At 37.9% G+C, this 27,500-nt stretch overlaps 1 protein-coding gene across 2 annotated transcripts in view; it reads left to right on the plus strand.

Moving 5' to 3' along the window:
* LOC135225736 (cytosolic carboxypeptidase 2-like) overlaps nt 1-27,500 on the plus strand; it is a 172,120-nt gene that overhangs the window by 138,097 nt on the left and 6,523 nt on the right. For both annotated transcript variants that reach the window (XM_064265128.1, XM_064265129.1), the window contains 15 exons: nt 1,820-2,034; nt 5,384-5,536; nt 6,589-6,711; nt 6,864-6,982; nt 7,645-7,791; nt 8,308-8,473; nt 8,859-8,972; nt 12,156-12,266; nt 12,593-12,762; nt 13,459-13,618; nt 13,982-14,209; nt 14,987-15,066; nt 15,349-15,502; nt 17,109-17,678; nt 20,457-20,583. In XM_064265128.1, the coding sequence (XP_064121198.1) occupies nt 1,820-2,034; nt 5,384-5,536; nt 6,589-6,711; nt 6,864-6,982; nt 7,645-7,791; nt 8,308-8,473; nt 8,859-8,972; nt 12,156-12,266; nt 12,593-12,762; nt 13,459-13,618; nt 13,982-14,209; nt 14,987-15,066; nt 15,349-15,502; nt 17,109-17,678; nt 20,457-20,583 (2,637 nt within the window). The remainder of the gene's footprint in view (nt 1-1,819; nt 2,035-5,383; nt 5,537-6,588; nt 6,712-6,863; nt 6,983-7,644; nt 7,792-8,307; nt 8,474-8,858; nt 8,973-12,155; nt 12,267-12,592; nt 12,763-13,458; nt 13,619-13,981; nt 14,210-14,986; nt 15,067-15,348; nt 15,503-17,108; nt 17,679-20,456; nt 20,584-27,500) is intronic.

Raw genomic sequence — 27,500 nt, forward strand, 5'->3', positions numbered from 1 at the left:
GTTGACAGCCATCAGTCAAGTTGTGGACGCCATGACAGATATTTCATCTTCTTCTGCAAGAATAAAGTTTCCCCATTTCTCAAACAAACAGGAGAACTCTCTCTCTCTCTCTCATCTCTCTTCTTCTTCTCTCGTCTCTCTCTCTCTCTCTCTCTCTCTCTCTCTCTATAATTATATATATATATATATATATAATATATTATATATATCTATATATATATATATATATATATATATATATATACTATATCTACAAGTAGACATAGATATTATAATTATAAATATATATATATAGATATACGTATACATAGATATAAATATAGTATATATATTGTATATATATATATACGGTGTATTATATCATATATATATATATTATATATATATAGCTGGATTATATATAAGTATATAGTGGAGGCAATATGTTTAGGGAAATCACTCCATGGCCAGTCCTTAAAAATGACGGAGTTCTTCAGCTTATTAGAGTTGCTATCATTAACCTATTTTTTTATTATAGGAACCGTTTAGACATAACAAGACATCTGATTGCACACGAATCCATATTCGACCATCAGTTTGACGCTCTCTCTCTCTCTCTCCGTCCGTCTCTCATGTGATTTGGGGAATGACTCAGGAGATTGACGTGAATTTTTGTAACGAATCACGCGAGATTCTGACGTCATTCCCTGCGAATCATGAAGAGTGGTGGAAGCGAAAAATTAATAAAATATTCCCTGGGTATTAATCGCTTCTCGGAATTTCTTAATTAGCCTCTCTCTCTCAGCGTTTGGCTTCATCTCGTTGTGACCTCATTTTGTGCCCCCCCCCCTCCCCCCCGTCCCCCCGCCCTCTCTCTCTCTCTCTCTCTCCCTCGCTCTCTCTCTCTCTCTCTCTCTCTCTCGTCTCTCTCTCTCTCTCTCTCTCTCTCTCTCTCTCATCGTGTGATTCCACCCATTTTTAATATTTTTCAAGAAATATATTTTTTTCTACGGGTTCTCCTCTGTGAAATAGGTCTCTATACGTTGAAACACTTTCGTACTGCCTGTGATAATCTCCATTTATCTCGGTCAATATTTTTAGGTTAATTGGGAGCCGTAATAAAGCAATACAGCATGTTATGAATATGGTAGCATCACTCTCTCCCTTTATGAGAACGAATGTGCCTTGCTTTATGCTACGGTCAATAGGTCAGGCTGCTCCCACTTTGCTCTTATGCTTGCGTTTCACATTGTCGTTTTCCTTCTCGGCCCCCATCCACCCCCCCCCCCCCCCTTCAGTCCCGTTGTTAACGAGATTTGGGGGTTGGGGGTGAGGATGGCGATAAGCAAAAGGTGTCCGTTCCGTTGTGTCTTAAGCTAAGCTTGTTGAGGGCCTATCTACTGAGGGTAGAGCCATTTGACATTTACTATATAAGTGTAGTTCCACTTATTTCAAGTCTCATTGATTTCAGGCGAACCATAAGTTTCTACTTGGTTTGATATGATAAGATATTCATCATTGAAACTTGCAAAAATAAAATAAATAAAATGCCAAAAAAAAGGGCCTGTTACAGCCTATTTTGGACGAAAATGCTGTTCACTTTATGTATCTTCTGATACAGCTGAACGGACAAAAGTGAGGAAATTATGACAGTCAAGGATTATATTCTTTTCGTGCATAAATTAAGGGAAACGCTAGAAAAAAAAAGTATAGATTCTATTTCTCTTATTTTTTGGTTACATCCACTCCCGTTTTATTGACGTACCGCCCATCCCCCACCCCTCCCACCACGTCCCCCTCACATTCAGTGATTTTCAGTTCTGGCCATTTGTCTTTGCAGTGTACGGTATGGGGAGCCTACAGGAGCCGAGGAAAGAGGATGCTATATTGGTAGATAAGCCAGGCCCCCACGATAACTACTCGTGTTATCGTCTGCAGAGCTCGTCTTCCCCGCAGAGCCCGTGTCCCAACACGCCGCCTCACTCCAGAGACCTGTACGGCATCGTGAGGGAGGCTTGCGCTCAGCAGAACATCAAGTGGCCCGTCGAATGCCAGGTAAGAAACTCTGTGTGTGTGTGTGTGTGTGTGTATTACTGTTTTAGAGGCCATTGGATTTCCTCGAAAACCAACACTTCATTTATATATACTATTTTTGGTGCCCTGACCTTTAAGTATTTTATGTGGTTCCTCTTATTCTAATTTCCTTTTAATCACTCAAACAAACAAAACTCAAACCTGGAGGTAGCGATTTCATATCATGCGAGGTGCTCCTATAGTCTCTCGGGAACGGCAGACTCTGCCTGACCTTTGCTCAACATTATGGCTTTGACACATCAGACGCAATCACTTTGTCGTTCTAGTCTTGTCCTGCATTTATCAATAAACATACACATATGCGCTGGCATGAGTGTCAATGATGGTGATCATATGGCGTATTTGAAAGTGACTCAGTCATTCAGTAAATCAGAATTGACCGTCGTCCATTATGGGCCGTTAGAAATCGAGCGTTCGCTAATGGAACTGCCCAAAGGCAATTAGAATCGAGAATAAGATTAGGATGAGCAGCTTCGGCTTTTCATAGTCACTCTTGACAGGTGTGAATTCAGGCTTAGATTTATCTGTATTTATTATGTTGAACAACTATTCTTATTAACAGCCAGCATGTCTATCCGAAGCTTTTGTAGTAGATTAAAAAAATTCTTTAAATCAATACAGCATCTTTGCCTTCAGAATTCAAAATTCGACATCTGATTATAAGATCAGTGCATGACCGTCAAGTACAAAGTGTAAAAGTCAGGAATGAAAAATAAGCAAACACAGCAGAAGAATTATGACAAACCTGAACATTTCAAGTGACATTCCAAAATGTTTAAGTGAGCCCGAGGGCATTATGCTTTTGCAGTCCTGTTTCGTGATGACTTCACACTAAGCAAGTAAAACATACACCAAATTTTCTTCGAGTTTTCTGTACAACGTATAATAAAATAAAAACTACTGAGGCTAGAGGGCTGCAATTTGGGATGTTTAATGATTGGAGGGTTGATGATAAACATACCAATTTGCAGCCCCTTTAGCCTCAGTAGAATTTTAAGGTTTGAGGGCGGACAGAAAAAGTGCGGAAGGACAGGCGAAGCCATCTCAATAGTTTTCTTTTAGAAAAAAACTAAAAGGGAGGATTTATATCTTTTATATCTTTTGGGCTTAACCCCTCCTTTTCTTCAAGTTGCCTCTTCATGTTATTTTTTCCTTCAGAATTTACAGACAACCAGTGAATGGGAACATTCCTTAAGGAACCGAAGGGAATATTATCTGGCCTGGCTGTTTCGTCTGTCCATATCATAGTCATGACACGTGTTCCCATACTGCCAAAAATAACAGTATTACAAAGGATGGATGGATTCGGTTACTCCTTTATCATTGATTGAGCTTATGAAATTCAGGCAGTCAGTCCAAGCGCTGGGCCATTTTATGTCATGCAGTGCTGGCGACAGTGAAAAGAGGAGTTGCAGTGGTTGGGTAGCAAGATAAAGAGATCCAGAAAATACAGAAGATGAAGAACAAGGAAATATAGGGGGAATTTTAAGAAAACTCCAGAGTTGCGCGAAGAATTAATAGTTAGAGAGAGGTTGGACAGCAATACTAAAGAAAGGAAGAGGGAAATGAAGTAAAATAAAAAGTTAAAAAAAGTCTTGGGCCCGAAGGGGCGCTGACCTACAATTCACGTGTGTCTACCCCTTACATGGTAGAGACGTGATGTGGCATATATGTGCTACCCTTTAAGCTCGGACTGAATCACTTTCATTCTCCATACTTCATTAATAAGTTCGGTGAGAGCCGCCAACTCCGGGCTGGAGGAGAGCAAGCTATGTGGAGTTCAATACCTGTAGGTTGTTATTATACTGAAGTTAATACAACTAGAATTTTGTTAAATAGAGATGATTACAATGAACTTGAATTCATATTGCCAGAATTTCCTTGGACTTGCAGAGCAATTTTACAATTTTACACACACAGTAAGGTGCCTATATACGAAAAATATAAATCCATAAAGAGGAGGTACAGGTATAGTAAAATACGGAGGAAAAAAGGCAGTCCTTCCTGGACTTCTCGAATGAAGAGAAGCGTAGCAGTGTGATGTGGACCGTTGGAAGGAAGGAGTCCGTAGACAAAACAAAACGACGACAGTTGCAGGTTTCGCCTCGATTTTAATCCGGAAATTCGGAGGCTTCTGGACTGAAAGTAGGACGAGCAATGAAGTCTGACCCAGATTGGAATATAATTAGGGGTGGCTGTAAGTGAATTGCTTCGTGTGTGAGTGTTTATTTTTATTTTTTTTATCCAAATTCCAATTGGAATGTACCCAGTGCTCTTGACTATCCCAGGCCTGAATAGAGAAAAAACGAAGAAAAAAGAAAAGTGGGGTGTGGCGATTGGTGGGAAGGAAAAAGATACGAATTAACCTTGAAGGAACCATTAGTGATGCACTTCTAGCAAAGGAAAGCACAACTCGGTTCAGACAGGCTTCGACACGAACGCAAATCCACCAAGAACAAGCATAAAAGGCAAGTAGCTTGTTAAGCAAAGTTCCACATACACGAACACATGAACGCACATGAAATCCCCATTTGTGAATAAAGATAGAAACAACAGGGAGGAATGTCATAAATTGTAGATAAAATAAAGTCATTAAGCAACTCGGCAAACAAAGCGCAATTATACACGTAGGTTGATGAAATGTCTATCAAAAGGAAATAGCAAAACGGCGCTTATAGGAATGATGATGTGGGACTGAGGACCCTCATCATAATCAGGGAAATTTTCCCGTTTGCTAATCCCCTCAAGCAATTATCTCTCCGGCAATCCTGTAATTGCGAATTAAGACTGTCCGAGTAGTCCCCGATTCTACTTCTGATATCATTTATCTGTGGATTAGCCCTTCCTTCGAAATAATGACACGTGGTTTCACTACGCCGCCAATTTGGAAGTGTCTGCTTTTAATGGTTTGTCTTTTGAGGATGTCAGGTGCTCGTTAACACTGGTCATCACTGAATAATGATCTTTTTCAAGCTTGTTCTTTTTCAATTGGGCTCGAGCCTTGCCTGAGTTTGTACTCAGAAGAATTTTTTTTTAAACTCCGAGAATTTTTTTTTTTTTTTTTTTGTCCAAATTATCTGCTTACTTCTCACCAAAAAAAAACTTAACTATTATTATAAGAGTCAGTAAACATTTGAAGTCATCTCTATCCTGTATAAGATCAGAATAGGAATTTAGTGAAGAGCGTTTGTTGATTTTTTGGTTATTTTTGAAATATTGTAACAGCTGACTGACAATGAAGGAACATTTAACGGTACAGTTTGTTTAGTTTTTGAAATAGTATAACAGTGGAATATCTTTCTCACTTCAGGTCATACAAGACAAAGTCCACCACATCGAGGACTGGCCGATATACCCGGAGGCGTTTTACGAACAGAGTGGAACAGAACTTCGACCGCAACCTGTAGGAGATGAAATAGGTCGCTTAGTTTACCACTACTATCCAACTAGTTCTGTCAACTACGTGAGTACTTCATTCGTTGTCAATGAAACCTTGTGTCAGTTGCAGTTTATTCCATTCAGACCTGTGACGCCGTGATTCAGGTAATGAACAGATGTCAGATTATTTGACATCAGAAGTTAGTTAGTTGTTCTCACTTCTCAGGAAATGCCACTTTGAAATCCGCAACGGCATACTGTAGTGGTCAAACGCATTTCAGATTGTTTTATTGCATTTCGATCACAATTTTACATTCAAATATATTGTTAAATATATTTGTTAATAGTTTTTAAATTTTGCAATCAAATATATTGTTAAATAGTTTTGTAATATAATGTTTTCAATCTAACAGGATTTTAACAACTGTATAAGGCGACTCAGTGGGGTGATCGGTATGGTCTAAGCCTGCCACTTCTGTGGCCACGAGTTTGATTCTCGGGCATTCCACTTAGGGGTTAGAGATGTGTATTTTTGGTGATAGAAGTTCACTCTCGACGTGGTTCGGAAGTCACGTAAAGCCGTTGGTCCCGTTGCTGAAAAACCACTGGTTCCATGCAACGTAAAAACACTATACAAACAAACAATCGTATTTGATTGCAATACAGAAGCTGCCTCTTTTCTTGTAGCTGTTTTTAATCATTTCACTTAGCTTGCGTTTTTCTACCATTGCTGCAGAATTAAAGTCGCGCATTTTCATCAAGCTGTAGTCACACGAACTTACGCCTTTCCAAAAAGAAAAAAAAATGTTGTTTGATCAACACAAGTATGGCAGCAAGGTGTAACAAACTTCAGTCACCCCGAGGAACAAAATGGCGATTTGCGAATTCCAAGTCTTCTGCTAACACAAATGTGTAGTAATAATAAAGTTCATCTTCATGGACATTTTAAAGACACCGAAGGGGATCCTTGGAAGGAATAATATTACTTCCTGGGTGTGTGCTTTGATAGCATTCATGAGTGGGATTTATTTCAGAATTCAAATTGTTACTTTTTGTGTCTAGACTCGCAGAAATTCTTGCATCAAATATTTTGTTTGAAAAATTTTCATCGATTATTAATTCTTCTCTTCACGGCAGTTTTCCCGCTCGTGTGTGGGAGGAAACAAGTTCCTAAACGAAGATGTCCGGCCGCCCCTGGAAGACGAAAATGACACCACCTTGCAGTTCGAGTCTAGGTTCGAGTGCGGGAATCTGGGCAAGGTGAGACAAGAGACGTTCTCTCTCTCTCTCTCTCTCTCTCTCTCTCTCTCTCTCTCTCTCTCTCTCTCTCTCTCTCTCTCTCTGGATTCCTTCTTATGAATGTGTATTAAAATTAGATATCAGTTCAAAAATAATTGTTATTTTTCCCTCAGGCTGTGCAAGTTTCGGAGTGCTACTATGAACTCCACTTGAGGGCAGACATGTACACCTCCCGTCATACGCAGTGGTTCTACTTTGCTGTTTCGAACACCCGGAAAGATATAACTTATAGGTTTGTATGCCGTTTGATCTGTTTTCTAAGTAATTCAATTACTCTGTCTCTCAATATATATATATACATGTATATATATATATATATATATATATATATATATATATATATATATATATTGTGTGTGTGTGTGTGTGTGTTTGTAGATAGTTAGTTCGCGTGTTTATAAGCTTTATAAGTATTCGGTGTTGTGATATCAATGGAAATGTACTGCATTTAATTTTCACGTAGTTACGATTATCAGAATTTGCCAGAGGCTTACATCTATTTTTAATCTCTGAAAAATTAGGAAGCTTACAGTCTTGTGTACTTGTTAGAGTAGCTTCAGTTTTAGGGTGATGCCACAAAGCCACATCTGTTGGCATCTTGTCACCAGTGTTGGTAACAAAAATGAAGTTATACTTGTACGTGTTCTTGTCGTCTTTCCTCAAGGGAAATGTTTGACTTCATTTCTAAAGAGATATAGAAAGATATTTGATTCTGGGTATAAAGCTGATCGGCAAGATGCAAATAAATATGTATTACTGAAGACGTACTCGTTTGACACCTCGTTTGACTGCTGTTTAAGCATAGATTACTTTCACAGGCTGAGAAGTGTTTTCTTCATTCCAAACGGAAGCATCGGTTTCTGTAAACTTTCTTCGTATCTCATTCACCTGCAGATTCTCTATAGTGAACCTGAACAAAGGGGACAGCCTTTACAACCACGGCATGCGTCCCCTCATGTATTCGTCCAAAGAGGCCGAGATTCATTCTGTTGGATGGAGGCGATGCGCGACCAATATTGTTTACTTCAAGAACCATGACAGGTATTGTATTTTTCTACGGAATTCACGGAACTGAATTTCACTTTGACTGTCAGTCCTGTCAGTTTGCAATAACTATCGTATCTTATTCTGTAAGAGGCTAGTGTTCGAACAGAAAAATATAATTTAATGTTCTGTGCTGTAAAGTTTAGAAACCTTGATTGTGAAGAGCAAATCTGGTACCTAAGCTGGAGATCAGATGTGGAGAACCCTTATCATCTCTGTTTCTTCTCAATAGTTTGAACCTTCTACCTATAAACATTATCTTTCTCACCTTAGAATACTCAAAACCCAATCTGGTACTGACTTTTCTTACGTGAACTACACTTTTCATATGTGAAAGAATAGGATTTCGTACATCTCGCTTGATGACAGCTTGGTAATTTAGGGATGCCATCTCGTTGTACTCTTGACAGCGTGACATTGATTGAAGTTCCCATAAAAGAAAATTGAGAGAAAAGCAGGTAACTTAACCTGAACAGAGTCCTGATCACTGTGAAATGCTCTCGTGTTTTCCAGCAGCGACAGCGCCTGCTTTGACAGCGACGACGACGGAGAAGACGACGCTCCTTCTTACACCCTGACCTTCAACATCACGTTTCCACACGACCACGACACCGTTTACATTGCTCATTGTTACCCCTACAGTTACTCGGACCTGCAGGAACATCTGCTTAGCATTCAGGTAGGCGTTGATGGAAGGAGTTGGGCTTTGTATTTCAAGTCGTATTGTGTGAACAACTTTTATATATTTTAGTAGACCTTCCCGTTCATCTTATCACATATTTTTGTCGCTTATGATTGTCGTTACCGCCGTTGACAGCATCCGTATTAGCATTTACGTCATATTTAATCTGTCTACTTTAGTGTTCAAAACAGAAAAGCTTGTGACCTGAGAATCTCTTGAGTTTCTCATCTGTAACTTTTGTTGTTGCTGTCTTAGTAGTGAGAAGTTGCCTCAGGTGTAGTTGTAGTCCCATCTGATTATGAGGCCGAACAGTGAAGGGCTTGGGCTTATTAATCTCCAGTATTTTTGAGTAATCTAACGACTGCGCTTCCATGATTCACAGAACGACGTATTCAAGTCCACCGTCTGTAGGCAGCGGATACTCTGCCGCTCTTTGGCGGGAAACCCAGTTTATCTCTTAACGATCACGAGTCCGGAACCAGAGGAAGACGGGAAGGTGAGGCTGTGGAGGTCTAACTCATAAACTTGAAGTCATTAAGTCATTTTTTGCGTTAAGTATTTTTTATCTGTTATTTCAGTCTTTGATGAATGCTTTACAATTCAGGTTAACGTTTCTAAGAGCAAAAAAGGTCAGTGTCAAACCACAATTAACGATAATGTACATCATCAAATATTTCATTCCTTAAGAAATCAAGTAGAGGTCGATGACATGTGCTAAAACAGAAAATTCATGATGATTTAATACACACACACACACACACACATACAGATAGATAGATAGATAGCAAGTGGTGGGATTCAAATATTTTGTCAGCCGGTTCTGTCACAGAAAGGATGCCAAATGTGCTCCACTTAGGTTAAAACGTTGATCTTGGATTCTAGCAACTAAAACGATCATTATAATGATTTCTCAAATAAAATTTCTAAATAACGGTTAAACATCATTATAATGATATTGAAGGGTGTCTATATTACTAGACTATATAGGTAATGAACTTAATAACACGAAGATATATCTGTGTACCAATATACTACACATGTCTAAATTTTGTGCTTTTTTCGATCAACATTACAATTCTTATAAATTATATTTACTACGTATATTACTGTTTATTGATTTTGAATTGTGTATTCTTCGAAAGGTAAAAATAAAAATACTTTACTATAGAGTTTAGAGTTTGCTGTATGGCATTACATGCTGCTATTCTATAAAAAAAAAAACATAAACCCCTTTTTGAAATACAGCGCTTCAGTGGCGTGGTCGGTATGGTCTTTTCCTGCCACCTCGGTGGCCGCGAGTTCGATTCTCGGGCGAGATGTGTATTTGAGGTGATAGAAGTTCACTCTCGACGTGGTTCGGAAGTCACGTAAAGCCGTTGGTCCCGTTGCTGAATAATCACTGGTTCCATGCAACGTAAAAACACCATACAAACAATCTTGTTGAAATACACGATATGCTCAAAATCACTAACGAACGTTATCGGATGGGATGCAGTAGCTTGTTGACCATGAGTGACCAGTAGACGGTAGTCGTTCGCAAAAATAGCGAAAAAGTCGTTAAATATGGAGCATTAATTTAAAAAAAAGGATAGATTTTCAATCTAGCAGACAGCGAAGTTTACTCGATGAATTGCGTCTTTATCTGGCAAAATGTTTAATTCAGACTTTTTCTGGAAAAGGTAAATATTTAAGTAAATGATTAACTTAATGCGTATATTTTAGTTACGTTGTTGTGCTTTTGTCCTAATAAACAGTATCATATGCAAGAAAACATTATGAGCAAGGAGATACTGCTACATTTTTCGTGAGTATTTTAAAATTAAAAGTGAATATGATAATAATGACATTAAAAGTCAGTTATGAATAAGCATAATATTATTGGTGTTATATTTTCTTATACATTCTCTATTATCAAGATCAGTATGACCTAAAAATTATGAAAGCATAAACAGGAATGTATAAATATGTCGGTAAAATTTAACTACAAGACATACATTATCATACATATTTATGTGATTGTGGTGTTTCCCTTCACATAATCATCCCATTTCTTTTTCAGGCAGGGAACCAGTATGACGTCACGATTACTAGTGGTAATGCTTGATGAAATTTACGTTACGAGTTAAAAGTTGCGCCCTTTTCTCTACTTATAACTGCCTATTCGGGTGGTCAGTTACTGGTCTTTACACGTAATCAGTTTGCCGAACTCATAGAATTCCGTGAGACGGGTCACGAATCCCATTACTGTATATATATATATATATATATCTATATATATATATATATATTATATATCTATATATATATTATATATTATATATATTATTATATATATATATATATATTGAGTGTTTTTATATATATATATATTCCAAACAAACAGTAAGCTATAAATGTCGTGTAATGTCCAATTCGCTCTACTTCGGGAATATCACAGAAGGGGAATTTTAAGTGATAAACGACTCGCACCTGGGAGGTTCGAACCGACGACTTCAGGACAGGACCCACTCGTCTATCTTGGTCACGGTCCCTTAAGTCGTTCTGCTGTCACTGTCGGGTGTTTGAATCTCCCAGGTGCCAAACCGCTATCAGTTAGAATCCCCCTTCGGTGATATTCTCAGGGTAGACCTAATTCTGTTTATTTAATGACATCTATAGCATAATGTTTGTGAACATAAAAAATGTCGCGGTGCATATATATATATAATATATATATATATATATATATATAATATATATATATATATATATTACTAGCAGCTGTACCCGTCCTTGGTATGTGTTATCGAAAGCATATTATGACCTGGACGTACATCTGTCCCCAGCCTATGCTACTGTGTCACTGTCCGGCTCGATCAGGCACCGCCAGCCGATAGTAAGTGCATACATGTTGTGACAGGTTGCTGGGGAAAGATTTGCATTGCGAGGCCGCCTTAAACGGCCCTTGATAAAACTCGGCCTATAGTTAAACTCTGATTGATGTTAAATGCACTTGTAGTCATTTTTAATAACTCTCGGTTCCAAATTTGAATGCAGTAGGCCCATCATAATTCCCAAAAGGGGATTATGCCCTCTGCTATCAAGGCTGGGGTAGGTAGGCTACAAAGCCCTTCTCCCCTGGTTGGTAAGTCGAATGGGCATAGGCCTCCTGTCCCCCTAATATCGTGGCAGACCCTAAGGACCCCATCCTCAGGTTGGTGGGGTTGTCCCTCTTACTAATGAGGGTGCCCCATATTGTGGGGAACCTGTTTGTACCTATAGAAGCACTTCTACCTAGATGTCAACTCCGAAAGTTGTAAAACATGAGAGGGTATGAAAATGAGGGGTTATTATTTATGACCCCTCGGAAACGGCCCTCCAATTTCGGATTATGACTAAAACTTTCCTGGGGGAGGGGAATCTATGGTAAAAATAGTAGCCCTAGCTCTCCTAATCTAGGCATGCTTAGCGAACTATGAAACAGACAGACAGACATACAAATGTCTATATATATATATATATATATATATATATATATATATATATATATATATATATAGATTGCTTATTGTTTATTTATTTAATTTATTGCTGAACCAGCGGGGATGGTGATGAACTTTTTAGAAATAAACGGGAGAGCCATGGCCATCAATGAGAAAAAAAAATCCGACTCTCTGAACTGAATCGATTCCTTTCGCAGAAAAAGCGCGCCGTGGTGCTCACAGCCCGGGTCCACCCCGGGGAGACCCCCTCGTCATGGATCATGAAAGGGGTATTGGATTTCCTCACTGCAGATCATCCCAAAGCACACGTAAGTATCTGTTGCTTTAACGCCGTAGACTTGTGCCAATGTGCGTGAGGATGTTGTTACCGGTTAGCCTGTTGCATAAGGCATTGAGATGAACTTTTTGGAGAACATCAATATACTTAGACATATATGAATTGCATTTGTTATACATTCGTATTTGAAAATGAAGTATTTAACCATTTGCGTGATAACTCTCATATCTCATTTATTTTGGTTTTATGCTCCTTTATTGTGAGCTGTTATCGCGCTTCCGAGTTTGTCTCCGTCATTGTATCTTGCACATGGATGCGTGTATGTGGACTCGATAGTTTTATCCATTTCCTCCGCAGGATCTCCGGTCGCAGTTCATTTTCAAAGTGATTCCGATGCTGAATCCGGACGGGGTCATTGTGGGCAACCACCGTTGCTCGTTGGTAGGTCGTGACCTCAATCGCCAGTATAAGATGGTTGTCAAAGAGATGTTCCCCGCTATCTGGCATACGAAAGCCATGGTTCGCAGGTCAGTAGAATCAGTTCTTACTCTTTATATTGACGAAGAAATTCATATTGAACTCGAATGCAAAGTCAAATGCACACTTCAGTTGTCATATGAGCAAGCTTTCTGGAGGCTTTTATAGCATTTCATCACCAAACATGGTATCGGGTAACAAAATGTATACATACAATATACAAATAACACACACACATATATATACATATATGTATACTATATGTATGCATGTATTTATATGTTTGTATGTATGGATAAGTAACAAACCCATATACTCGTTAATGTGACTTCATACCAACAGGCATGTCTGACATCAGATTTAATGATGTGATAAGAAAATCCAGAAAAATGTGTACATGTGACACTAATTGATAAGTGATTTCTGAAGAAGAATTACATAGCAAGAACTCACGTAAAGTAATCCTCGTACTTTTCCCGCTGAAACTTGTCATTGAACTCCTTTCCAGAGAAAGGCCTCTCACCCCGTGAAGTGCGCCAGGCTGCTTATTTTTCAGGCTGAACCATATCGAAAACCTTTTACTTTCAAGTTTTATATTTCTTTTAGATTTTGCTTAGAGTTTAGGATTTGTACGTCAGTGCGTGAGTGTGTTCTCTTAGCTGTAGCATTAGCTGTAAACATAATATTTTTCTTTTTTAATTACAGTGACCTGTTTTGACCCTTTCACCGACCTTTCTTTCCAATAGGTTAATGGATGAACACGGTGTAGTTATGTATGGGGATTTCCATGCCCATTCGCGTAAGCACAACATCTTTTTGTATGGCTGTGAAAACCGTCGCAACCAAGACAACCATTTGCGAGAGCAGATTTTTCCTCTCCTCCTCCATTATAATGGCGGGGATAAGGTACATTTTCTGAGGACGGCCACTTCCTCGTGTATTGCAAAATATACATTGAAATCCTCCTGTACTGGAAATTTTTCCCTTTTGTCCATTTTTAAGTAGTTGTTTATATTCACTCGAGAATTTCTTTTTATCTGTTTCTAATGCAATGTCCTTAAGCTGCTTCGTGTCATGTCCCTCTTGAAATCATCTTTGATTGTCGGTCTTTTTCTTGTTTCTGATGCTTATGAAATAAGCACTGTTTCTTTTGCCCTAAAATAAATACCCCCCAAACCATGAGGCAACCCCCAGAATTCCCTTTGGCCTCAAGCAACGTTTTACCTTTGCCATTGTGTATAATGCAGAGGCACGACTTCTCCATTCCAGTTTAGCTTTCGCAGCTGCAAGTTCAAAGTGCACCGCTGCAAGGAAGGCACCGCTCGCGTGGTCGTCTGGATGATGGGCGTCTTGCACTCTTATACAATGGAGGCATCCTTCGGAGGAGCTTCTGAGGGCCCTCGCGCAGGCACCCACTATAACATCCACGATTTCGTGTCCATGGGACGCCAGTTCTGCGAGACTCTCGTTGAGTATTTCGATCCACAGCCAATCAAAGTAAGCCAAAGACCTCCAGAACTGATAAGTTTCCTTTGTTAGCCCCAGTGCAGAAAATCTGTAGAAGTATTTTGGTTCAACAATGTTGTGAAAATTACAGTATAAAGGCCGACGGGTGGGTATCCCCCACTGCCCTTTTCACATCTAGGCAGAACGGAGGGTGTAAATTTATTATCCTTGAGGAATTGCAAAGTTGATATATTTGAAATAGATTATGAAACAACTTGATTAATCTTACATGTCATTAATATGTTCATCTAAACCTTTTGTTTTATCTTTTTTTTTCTTGCTTGTTGGAATTTTGTTGCGGTGAGTATTTTTACCTTTCTTATGATGTTAAAATGGTTTTTATGATTTTTCTTCTTCGCTGTTGTTTATCAAATTACTTCATTCATATTAGGACAACAATTTTGTCGACGTTTTTTTCATTCATTGGGTCTTAAGTTACTTATTTTATTGTCTTGTTATGGAAGTCAATTAAAGAATAAAATAACTCTTAAGAGGACTTTTTTTTTCTAATCACCACGATAACACAGTATTCGAAAATGATTGCGCCTTGCCACTACACAACATCGGCCATTCAGAGGCGAGATAAAAGCTTCAGTGATATCACTGCAGACATTTACGGTCAGCGCATATACTTTATCACCAAAAACTAAAGCTTTGCAGCTTTATATTTGTGTGAGGGGGTATTTGCTTAACATAAATAATTTCCTGTTAGCCAGTTTTACCATTAAAGACTGATCGAGCTCTTGTCTTTCAGGCTCCAATTTTTAGGAGAAACTCAGGAATAAGTTGTGGTCGAGGCTCATAAAGAAAGGATCCAACGCAGACGAACCGGCATCCATCGATTTCAGGTTAGTTAATAAGAGAGTGAAATTTTGTTAGTAAGTACGTAGTGCGAAGGCTATTTTGAAAAAAAGGGATATTTTTCGACCATACCAATCTTCATTTTTCACCTGGTATTCCATAAAAAGACGAATCGTAAAATGAGGTCAAAAATCGTTAAAAGCCAAAGCAGATGGTTACATTTTGAGATCAGTGAAGTTGAACGACTTTCAGAAACTGATCAGTGACGACATAAGCAGCAGAGAAATGATCACTTCAACCCACACACGCGCGAAACTTTCTCTTTCCAGCGAAACAAATTCCAGCAGCGGGGAATCCGACCACCAGGTGACCCCCGTGAGGCTGAGGAAGAAAAAGATCCCCAGAAATCCTCGAAGGAAAATGATCGGAGGGAGAAGCAGCGTCGCTCAGGTGGTGGAGAAGGTCACTTCGCAGATGAGGATGGTAAGGCACCACCGACGGTCCCTTTATTCTGTGAAATGACTTGCACCTCCTCTACAGCTTCACTGGAACTGAGTTGTGGAAAGATTATTGCTAATGGAGTATAGTGGGAGCCGCTCAGAATTCCTTTTGCACAAGTTACGAAGCCCGAAGTTCTCTCTGCCGCCGAAAATCATTTTGCTGCTCTCCCGAGAGCCAAGTGTTTAGCTTGATCTTGATCTTTGATTGAATAATGCTATTATCTGATTTCGAACTTTGCGTTATGTTCTAAGAATATACTATTATTAGCATAGCATTTATATTTTACGTATCCGTAATGGAGTCATGTATATTGTAACTCAAGAGAGCAATTTTAAACAACAAAATCCAAGTGTAGAGTAATTTGTAATACAGCAGTTAAATCATTATGGAAGCTTCCGGAGAAGCAGTGAGGCAGGAGAGTCACTCGAGTGAGTGCATGAACTGAATGTCAGTATTGAGAACCGGCATTACAAATTATATCATTAAAAATAAAAAGTAAATTCCTAATTCCTTATGATGAATGAAGGTCCTTTAATTGTAAGATTTTTTCAGGGTATTTCCCTTAATCCTGAACTTTCTTAGAAAAAATAAGTGGCTTGAAATTAGAAGAAACTCTTGTGTAGCGTAACAAAGAAATGTCACGATATTTATCCTATTATTATTCTATTTATCTTATTATTCATGACACAGGCAATATATATATATATATTATATATATATATATATATATATATATATCTATATATATATATATATATATATATATATAATATATATATATATATATATCTATCTATATATATATATATATATATAGGAATATATATAATATATATAATATAAATATATATATATATATATATAATATATATATATATATATATATATATATATATATATATATAATATTTAATTATATGAATTTTTACATCACCATGATTTATATACAATCATCAAGCTACAAATGTCGATTAATATCCAAATTATTTAAGTGATCATCACATATCTTTTTACCAACTTCAATTGTTGCTTCATTGTAACAGTAGAGTTTTTTAATGTTAACATCAAGTTGCGTGTGTTCAAGTATTTGCCCTTTTTTTCATATGGTTAAAAAATTATTGCCCAAGAGATAACGGGCATATTAAGTTCAAGGTGATGGTAATCTTCATCATTTTCTGAGTGTTATTAAAATTGCAGCTCGTCTGAAGGACATTTGTCTTGTTGTGATCTTTTCATATGTGTGATTTGTTATGTTATCAATGAAGCCTGAATTGGAAACGGACTAGAATGTCGTTTTTATCTGTAACAGTAATGTATCCAAGCAAGGCCAGAAGTCCAAATTTCCTTAAAATAGACTGTGTCAGCAAAACAGATATGTACCTGAAACTTTCAAAAGTTACAGTAACTGGTTCGATTTCTTGATACAGAGATGCGTGAGGTCCTTCAAAAGCTGCAGTAATGTGTTTTGTTCTATGATGTAGTGATGCATCTGGTCCTTTCAGAAATGACAGTAATACGTTTAGTTCAGTGATACAATGAATGGTCTGGTCGTTTCCAAAGGCTACAGTAATTGGTTTTGTTCTTTTAGGAGAAATCCGAACGTCGAGCCAAAGGTTTACAGCACAGCCGATCTGGTTCCTCAGGTTCACCTGTGACCAGTTCCCGAGAGCCTCTACTCGGTGACCGGGTCAGTGGTGGTAGTAGACTTTCCTCTGGTGATGGTGGTGCGGCCGGAGATTCAAACCTGGACGGCACAGTCTACAAAGCTGTGACGGACAGCAGCGGCAAGCCGTGCCTTAAAAAACTCCTGGAGAGACCTCGGACCTCTACCAGTGTGCTTGACCCCAGCTCAGGACGTACCAGCCTTAGGCCAACCCAGTACAAGTTAGAAGAAGCTTTGCCCCCCACGCCCTGCTCAGCCCCCCCACTTCGCAGGTCCAGTCATAGCCTGATCCGTCCCACCCCACCACAGCCCTCACCTACCCCTCCTCCTCATCCCCTTCTCCCTCCCCATCATCATCCTCTTACCTCTGTACCTCCTCGGGAGAATTCCGTCTCCCCGATCCCGCCAGAGAAACCTTCCACTGGCTCTGTGAACGAGCATTTAGCACACAGACTCAACAACAACATCAACAAACACAGGGATCTCGGCCAGAGTGTACGTCTATCACAAAGCTCCCCTTAGTAAACAGCATGTCTATATAAGAATGGAAGAAGTACAAGTCATATTTCATGTGAAACACAACAAAGGAACTCATAGGTAGAATGAACAAACTAAAACTATTTTGTTCCGAATGTCATTTTTCCCGTTTTACTTGTTGTCATTTTTTTGGTGTAAAATACTCGGGGAATGTTGCAGCTTCCAAGCATAATTGGTGAACAGCAAAGGAACTCCATCAGATAATGAATAAATATTATTTTTGAATCTTTAAGTTGCCCCACACTTTATTCAAATTTTGTGGAGTATGGAGCACTGGGAGATTTTGAGTCAACTTTGAGTGATATTTTGAAAGAAGATGATAGATGTTCGTTTAACATTTCTATCTTAGGAAGATAACAATTCTTGAACTTTTGATTCCTCACACGGCAGCAGAAAATATAAAAATCCTTTACGAACCACAACGGGAGACAGTGGGCTGCAAGGGATTTCAAAAATGGCCGATCAACTGCCAAAGTAAGTGACAAACATTCCAGAAATCTGGTTTCCAAGTTTCTTGCCAGAAATCTGACATTTTGGGGAAAGGTGTCCGACTCTAGGGAGGTCATAGAGTCGTCAGATGAATACTGCTTGGTCTTAGTTTTTGAGTAATATTTTCAGGATAAGATTCCTAAATTTTTTGTATACATAGACTGCTGTGCAAATTATACTTTTTCACAAATATATAGAATTCAACAGATCATATGTCATTCATGATTTATATGAATTTTTTTAACGAAATGTGTATCTTACCACATTTGTGACTAATGAGATTCATAATACACATAAAGACTATTATCATAAATTGCTGTAATTCTGTAACATTATGTAAATAAGTACAAACAATGTTAAACTGATCATAATTCTAGAAAATGCAATGCTTAATGTCAGCTTCATTCCTGTATGCTGAGACATCCATTTGTATATACAATAACCCAAACTTAACGGACAAGTGATGGTTAAATTGCCTTTAGTTCTCGACAGGAAAAAAACTTGTATACAATTAGGAGCCCAAGAAAGAACACTGCAACCCCAGTGCTAGACTTGACAGTCTAAATTTCATCACATAAAATCAAGCGAAAATTATATCCCGCCAATTATTTTGAAGTTGGATTTCGAGTTCTAGAGTGCATTTTTGCAATCTCGAAGTAAAACATAAGATTTCACTCACGTGATGACTCCTGACTGAATGCTCAGAAGAGTTCATAACTAAGGAACTAGACGTCGTTGATGCCCCTCGACGCTCATCGTCACCTGTGCCACTTATGCATTGTACTTCATCCATTTCTGTATAGTGCCTCAGTGTAAAACATCCTTTTAACATCACCGTCCTTTCTCCACGAGTAGATGTTTGTAGATGAGTTGTGCTTTTATATGTGCTACCGGAAGTTAATTCTCTCAATCTGTCACTGCTTTGGCCCTCTCACATAAAATCAAGCAACTGTAGTAGACTCAGTTTCGTCCAGGCCTATATTTTTACCTTCCCAATTCGTTTCATATACTTCTGGAATTAAGAACTAGCCTCAATTGATCATTATACTAATCAGAGTGACTAATTTGGCGACGAGGCCTTCCATGTACTACAGTTGGTTTCGTGAAGACACCACATGACATTTTTCACTGATAAAGCCGCGTAAATCGCTTCTAAACGCTTTTGCATGCTTTTAACATAATTTATTCGTGACAACTAAATGTGTGTATTTTCTTTGCTCTAAAACTGCTTCAAGGTAACATTTATTTTATGATAAAATATATTGATATGATGATATTGCCACGCTTGTCAATCCATTGATTTTAATTTGGGCATATGGCAGTTTAAATGACAATTCAGTGATGATATTTAACATTAAATGAATTTTTTTATGGTGAATGTTTTTAGCAGTTTAGTTGGGAATGATTCTCCAGCTGTGTACAATGTGAGTTTTGATTTGCTCTGTTGACTGCCTCTCTTTCCCCTTGTCTGTCATTCAGAGTTTATAATTATCACGAAATTATTTCATGTTTTCTGAAATATATTATCGATCTGTATAAATTTTTATATTATTATTATATATATATATATATATATATATATATATATATATATATATGTATAATATACGTATGTGTATATATATATATATATTATATATATATATATATATATATATATATATATATATATATTATATATCACTAAATAGCGTGTGACAAAATATTAAGCTAAGGCTACAGGAAAAATAAAAGAAAGGAGTACCAAGCGTTTTCCTGTTATTTCAACATTGTATGTAGTACCTCGAAAATTTGTTAGAACAACACGAAAGTTCTTGGTGCTTCTTTCTTTTATTTCTCCTGTGGCCTTAGCTGAATACCACGAAAGTAGTTTTAAAATCAGTGATTGTGTTATTTTCCTATAATATGTTACACATTAAACCGAGTAATTGACAATCTAAACGAATGCAATAATATAAAAAGGTATGGTATGAAATAACACATTTTAAGTTTTCGAAAATAAACCTCTATAAACAGCATTATCATAATAAAATTTATTCGGATAAATAGAAAAGGGCGTTACTGAGGCACTCTAATGTTAACTAAGATCTATCTAAGAGCATATGTGATTCAGTCTTTAATGATAGTCCGACACCAGATCAGTAGAAGCTTCGTTTTGACCATCAACTATGAAACTGTGCGCCCTCATGTTGGATTGGTATGGCGCCGTCTTCTTGCTTCTATATCGAATTTTTGTCTTCTTCCCAGGACGGGTACGAGGTCGACGGGAGGGACTCGGCCGAGCCCAGGGGCTACCTAGACCTGGCGACCAAAAGCTACATGGAGAAGATGGGAGAGCTCATGTCCAGCAGACAAGCCGTCAGTGACACCGAAGGTGAGGAAGCTCAGAGGATCCGAAAGGTCGTCTGAACATCGTCAACTTTCTCCTCCGCTTATTGTACCGTATATACGCCTTTATGGAAAAGATGGATCGATCTTCCATTTGTGTTGTACCCGCCTCTCTCTCGGCACTGTGCGTCAGACTTATGATTTTCTATGTGTTTCATTTAACCTTGTGTTTGTTGATGCTTTCAGGCCACGTCAATTTCCGATTTCCTTTTTGATTAACACGGATTCTTGTAGAACCAGAATCCCGACGTGAGGCTTCTCCGTACAGATTAGCGCTCATCAGGCTTAAGTTGAACTATCATTCTGATGTGTGTGTAGATTGGACAAAACCCACGCTGTTACAGTGGTCAAGTAGAATCCGATTTCTACTCTCACGCCGATGCTGCCTCTTCACTCGTGATGTCTTACGTCTCGGAAGAGCAACTTACGGATGGAAATCAGCCGTTGAGTCTGTATTGGGAAGGACAGGAGTTTTCATTTTCATTCACCGTTCTTAACTTTGATGTATAAAGCAAGTCATGGAAGGGAAGATGACAGAGGAAGATAAAGCAGTGTTTCTGCTAATTCAGTTGTAGGAATATGCCCACTGATACTTAAATACATGCACAGCATCATTATATATATAATATACGCACATTCACTTGCACACACACACACACATATACATAAATATATATATATATATATATTATATATATATAATATATATATATTATATCTATAATATCATATATATATATATATATATATATATATATATATATATATATATATATATATATACACACACACACATTATACACATACACGTTAAACGTTGTTTGTGTGCGCGTTAAGCATATATATATATATATATATATATATATATATATATATATATATATATATATAAATATATATAAGTGCACTGCACACTCAACAAATGAATACACACAACAAGTGTCTTCCACTCCTAAGCATAAACCTTAAAATGCAGGTAGAACAGACACCTGTGGAAGTGTGTTTAATGCATTAAGAGTCGCTGATGCTTGTACCTTAGTCAAACAATTGAGAAGCATTGAAGACTAAACAGAGAGAAGATCTCTAAGAGCCTTGGAGGATACCATCGGGCATCAGAGTATCCTGACATCTATTCCTCACGTCAGGTAAGTGATCAAACACTCTCTCTCTCCTCTCTCTCTCTCTCTCTCTCTCTCTTCTCTCTCTCTTCGGTCTTCTCTCTCTAGGTACTTCTTCAACCCGCTTATCATGAAGAGTAGATTATTGTACTTTCCGTAACTTGAAATCAGTTTCCAAAAGACTAATCATGATATGGAATCACCAAATCCTGATGTACGGGAATTAGATTTCTAACGATAAGTCTCGTTTGCATTTCGGATAAGTTCATCTCAGATTTCAGGGAGCTGATATAATTTCAAATGTTCCAATTCGTTTTCTTTTCCGAGTAGAACTGCCCTTACTCTCTCTATTTCTAACTGGAGTTTACAGAAGACACCTTTTGCTCTCTCTTCGTCTTAGTCATTCTCCTGGTCCACTTTCTTTCTATAAAAACATTTTATGGTTTTCTGTTTTTTAACTGATATTTTACGCCAATTCCGTAAAATTCTATAACATGAATTATATTAATTATATAATGCATCACAAATCAGTTAATAATTGAGACGTACCCGTCATCTTTCATTAATATGACAACTGAGATCTGTATAACGTTCCCCTTAAAGAAAAATGATACTGATTTTACACTTTCCCGATGCCATTTATGTGTACCATTTTCTGTCATTGCGAGAGTCAAAAAACAAGAAATTAATATGTGATTGTATGTGACAGTTAACTTGTATTTCCAAGCGGATGTATTCTAACAATAACAGTGTTCGCCTGAAAGAACTCGTAGCTCGTGTCGATACTCTCTTAAGTTTTGTAACTTAAGTTTAAAAAAACCTTTATTTTTTCGTGAGTACAGCGTTATATTCCTTCTTTAATTTTTCTCAAAATATTATTCCGAAAACACCAAATACAACTGCTTAACAATGATATGTGAGTAATGTCATTGCTTCTATACTTGTTGCAAACAGTTTCAGGTTCTTGAGTGTCTGCTTGAGGAACTGCAACACAACACAGTGAAAATTTTGTTTATCTTCAATAAACCCACATATGCTTGTCACTGCCTCATTTTATATGACTTGTGCACAAAATGACATCTGAAGTATAAAAGTCAGTATACTGTTCTAGGGGTACATTGACGGTTCATGCTTAATTATTGAGCTCTTGCATCTTGCCAACTGAATTAGGACATTGCTTGCTATATAACAGTGAGACACAGCGCTTAAAGTTAGATCTTCGAATATTTGTCTCAAAACATCCTTTCTTTTCTTGTAGATCAAAAACATTGAATGTCAAGTGTTTAGTGACAGTTGTTTTCCACTTTTGTCTGTTTTTCTCAGATGGCAAAGTGGGACAAGACTCGAAAAGGACCGGCAAATGGAGAAGGAAAGATGCCTCCATACAGGGAGGAAAAGTCTTGGTCAAGAAAGAGCAGAGACCGGCGGAAGTGACCGATTCTTCTGTCAAGAAGATCAAGGTCACGCGAGGGGAACATGTTCCTGAGAGGAACGTTGTCACTGCAGAGCAAAATGTCAACAAGCAGCGTCATCCAAAGGGCAAAGAATGCTTCAAAGAAAGGACCTTGACCCAAAGAAACCGTCACCTTCAAAAAAACAATTTACCGCCGGAAATAGATTATTCTTTTGGTGGGGAGGGGAAGGAAGAAGGGGAACCAAACGCAAAAGCTCCACATAGAGAAAACGGTTTTCGAATTGCGAAAGTTCTTGTCTGTGAGGAAGGAAGTGAGGAAAGGGGAAAGGCCTCCTCTGAGGAGGATGAGTCCAAGGACGACATAGAAACATCAGTTACAGCAGAAAACCATTCACGTGGACGGGGTTGTGATTCAGTGAGTCACAGTAATTCAGCATATAGGAAAAATTCATTTGCAGGAGGTGCTTTCAAAAGAGACTCAATCCAAGTCTCACTTCTACCTATTGAAGAAGAAGATTCAGCAAATGAAAGTTCTCAGAACGACGATCCAGCTGAAGACGAGAGTCTTAGTGATGGCCATATTCCCACACCAGAACCCTTTTCGCTCGAGGAAAACAATGTCAAAGATGCAAACGCTGACTCAGAGGGAAAAGTCGAATCGCCAACTGAAGCTGGAAAATCAGGGGATTCAGACTCTGAAAGAGAATCGGAAGCTTCAAGTGAATCGACAGAGTCGGATGATTCAGATTCTGAGGGAGAAACAGAAACAACAAATGAGTCTGGAGAATCTGATGATCTTGGCTCAGAAGGTGAATCAGGATCTTTAGATGAATCAGGGGAATCAGATGAATCAGGTGTAGTAGGAGTAACAGAGTCCTCAAGCGAATCGGGCGAATCAGATGAATCTGTTTCCGAGGAAGAGTCTGACTCATCAGATGAATCAGGAGAATCAGAATTATTAAGTGAATCGGCATCGACAGAAGATGTAAATTCGTCCTCATCCCCTGCTTTAGGTTCGAATGAAGAACCGCAGTCAGAGAAAAGTTCTCTTTTGTCCAAAGAATCTTCTGAAAAGTCTGATTTCTCAGGAGAGACATCTGGAAAGTCTAGTTCCTCAGCAGATAATTCATCAGAAAGTGAATCATCTTCAGAAGGATTAGCTTCATCAGACAAAGATCCATTGGAAAGGTCACTTTCCAGACAAAGAGATTTAGGGGAAAAAACAGATTCACTGGAGGATGGTACTTCGGTAAACAGTTCATCTGATGACTCCTTGGCAAATGCTCTTTCGACTAAGGAATGTGTGTCTTCATCAGAGGAAGAAAAGAAAGGAGATAATGAACCTGGGGCGAATGAGAACGTAGTAGATCTTGCAAAAATTTCTAGTTCTGAAAAACTGTCAGAGCAAGAAAGTTCCTCAGGGGAAGAACACACCGATGGGAGTAGTTTCAGTACGGAATGGATTACAAATAAAGAATCGAGCCTGCAAGACGATTCGAGCACTGAAGAATCACTGAAAAAGGATGAACTATTGAGACTTGAGGGTAATCTAAGAAGGAAATGTTTTGTGATGCCAGAAGGAAACTGTGAATCAAGTTTTTCTCCCAATGAAGGCTCCGGAATGATTGGCATTGCTTTTTCAGGAGGAAATGAAGATGAAATCACATTGACTGAAGGGTGTGACACTATAGATATGTGTACGTTGTCTGAGAGTTCATTATCAAATACAGGTGTAGCCGATGGTTTACATGCAACAAATGCAAAAATTGTAGAAGAACTAACGGTAACAGACTTGGAAATATCTAACGAAGCATTTATGGATGAAGCAGAAGCTGTTCAAACTTTGGTAAATGATAATACCGCAAAAGCTTTAGAGGAGCAAAGCATAGGGTTTCAAGAAAAAAAATCACACCGATCGGAATGTTCTCTGCAGAACGAAGAAAACGAGAATATACAGGAGGCCCAGGTTAAAAATGATCTGGTACAAAAAGCGGCCATTGAAAGCACAACTGGAGAATGCTCGCAAGGAGAGGGTCAACACACTTCGGACAATGAAACCACAACTAGGCAATGCTTACAAGAAGAGGGAATCCAACGAAGGATTTTCCAGAAGAGAACTGAACAGAAAACAGCTGCCATGAACCTTTTGAATCTTAGGAAATGTAAGGAAATGGAAAAGTCCCATCATGAGAAATTGAATAAAAAGGGAGGATGTGTAGGCTTAGAAAGATTTTTACAGCAGGACATCAAGATAGATAGAATATTATTGGAATACAAGAGGAAGATGAAAGATGGAATTATAGTCCATCGCAGACGCAGAGAACCAGAGAAAAATGTACCTCAAAATCCTAGGGAAAAGCCAGGTCAGCGAAACAATGCAAAGGAGGAGAACGCGCGAAAAGAAACGAAAACAAGAAACCTTATTCGACGCCTGAACAATAGAGAACCGATGAGGTCTTGTGAAGAAAAAAAAGTCCTAAAAAGTAATATTGCAGAGATGAGGACTGTTGAGAACCTGACGCCGGTCAAACATGAAAATGCTCAAGAGAGACATATTAACAGGAGTCGTCCAAGGTTATCAAATGAAAAGACGAAAGGGGACGTTCATTTTGGAGCCAAGATTCCCCAACTAAGTCCATTAGGCAAAAACAAATTCGCGCCTGGGAGGGACTACACAGCACAAACCATTCAGAGTAAATTTCAAGATAAAACTGGAAGGAAAGGAGAGGAAAAGCAGCAGCTTCCAACGAAAATCCAATCAAAGAAGACAACAAACAATAGTAAACTGAAAATTCACCAAGAAAAACAAAAGAGTCAATTTTTCAGCCAAAATGAGGTTCAAATTTCCATCCAAGATCGAAATGACAGGAGCAGGCAGAAACGTAGTGATGTTCAAGGCCAAAAGAATACAAAACAGAGAGGAATCAAGAATGATACCTGTCTCCAAGAGATTGTTCGTGGAAGACCAGCTCAAAATTACCAAAACGCAGAAAAACCTAAGGCTTACAGAGAATCGGGAAATAGAAGGCACCTTATCAGTATACCCCAATATAATCAAAAGCAAAATGGAAATTACATTCGTGAAACCGCAAAAGAAAGGTTGGAAGAATATGGACCAAGAAAAATAATACCCGAGATGGTAAAAGGGAGTAAACAAAAGGAGAAACGTGATAGATCTCTAGATGACATTAAATATGACTTAATCGAGGTTCGTGAAAACAAAACCAAAAGGGCCAATGGCCTAAAATCTGGGTCAGATGGCGGGAAAAGGATGCGACGACAAACGTCAGTGACGAAATAATTTTCGTTTAAGACAAAATAGTAGCTAAGATAACCCAAAGACCCAACCAAAAAACAAAAACAAAAACTTCTCTTCCAGTATCTCTTGAACGCCAAAAATACATTATCTTGAACTCAAACGCGCTTCCCTTGGAGAAGAGAAGCAAGGTAGCTGCTATACTAAATGAACGGTACCATATTTTACCGTAAAATGCATTATCTTGAAAAATTCCACAAATTATTGAATGTAGATGTGCATGATGATAAAACATATATATATATACATACATATATATATATATATATATATATATATATATATATATATATATATATATTAGTGTCAGAAGGAAGTCAGTCCATGTTAGTAATCATCATTACAGGGAAGAAGACATGCAGATGTATAGTCTGTCTTTATTCCAACGTTTCGTAATTGTCCAATTAATTACATCTTCAGAGCTGTTAAAATGAACAATAAAATTCCTAGTAAAACTGTAAAAACTAAAACTAAAAATTAAGAATTGTAAATGCTGAAAATTATTCACATAAAAATGTACGTAATATACACATTAAAATTTAAGAAATTAAATTTTAAAAGGACATACATTAAAATGAAAGATAACAGAGCATACAGTAAACAAAAATTGAAAGTAGCAGTGAACAGAGTTACAGAATACAAGATTAAGGACCGACCTTTCGGGGTGACAGCGTTAAACTAAACGTAAGCATAAATAAACAATGCACTTTATAATTATGTCCTAAATATCAAACAGGGACCTGTCACCCCGAAATGTCGGTCCTTAATCTTGTGTTCTGTAACTCTGTTCGCTGCTACTTTCAATTTTTGTTTACTGTATGCTCTGTTATCTTTCATTTTAATGTATGTCCTTTTAAAATTTAATTCCTTTAATTTTAATGTTTATATTTCATACATTTTATAAGAATATTTTCAGCTTTTACCATTCTTAATTTTTAATTTAGTCTTTACAATTTTACTAGGAATTCTATTGTTCATTTTAACAGCCCTGATGATGTAATTAATTGGACAATTACGAAACGTTGGAATAAAGACAGCCTATACATCTGTGTGTG

The sequence above is a fragment of the Macrobrachium nipponense genome, chromosome 13 (assembly GCF_015104395.2).
Source record: "Macrobrachium nipponense isolate FS-2020 chromosome 13, ASM1510439v2, whole genome shotgun sequence".
Classification (NCBI taxonomy): Eukaryota; Metazoa; Arthropoda; class Malacostraca; order Decapoda; family Palaemonidae; genus Macrobrachium; species Macrobrachium nipponense.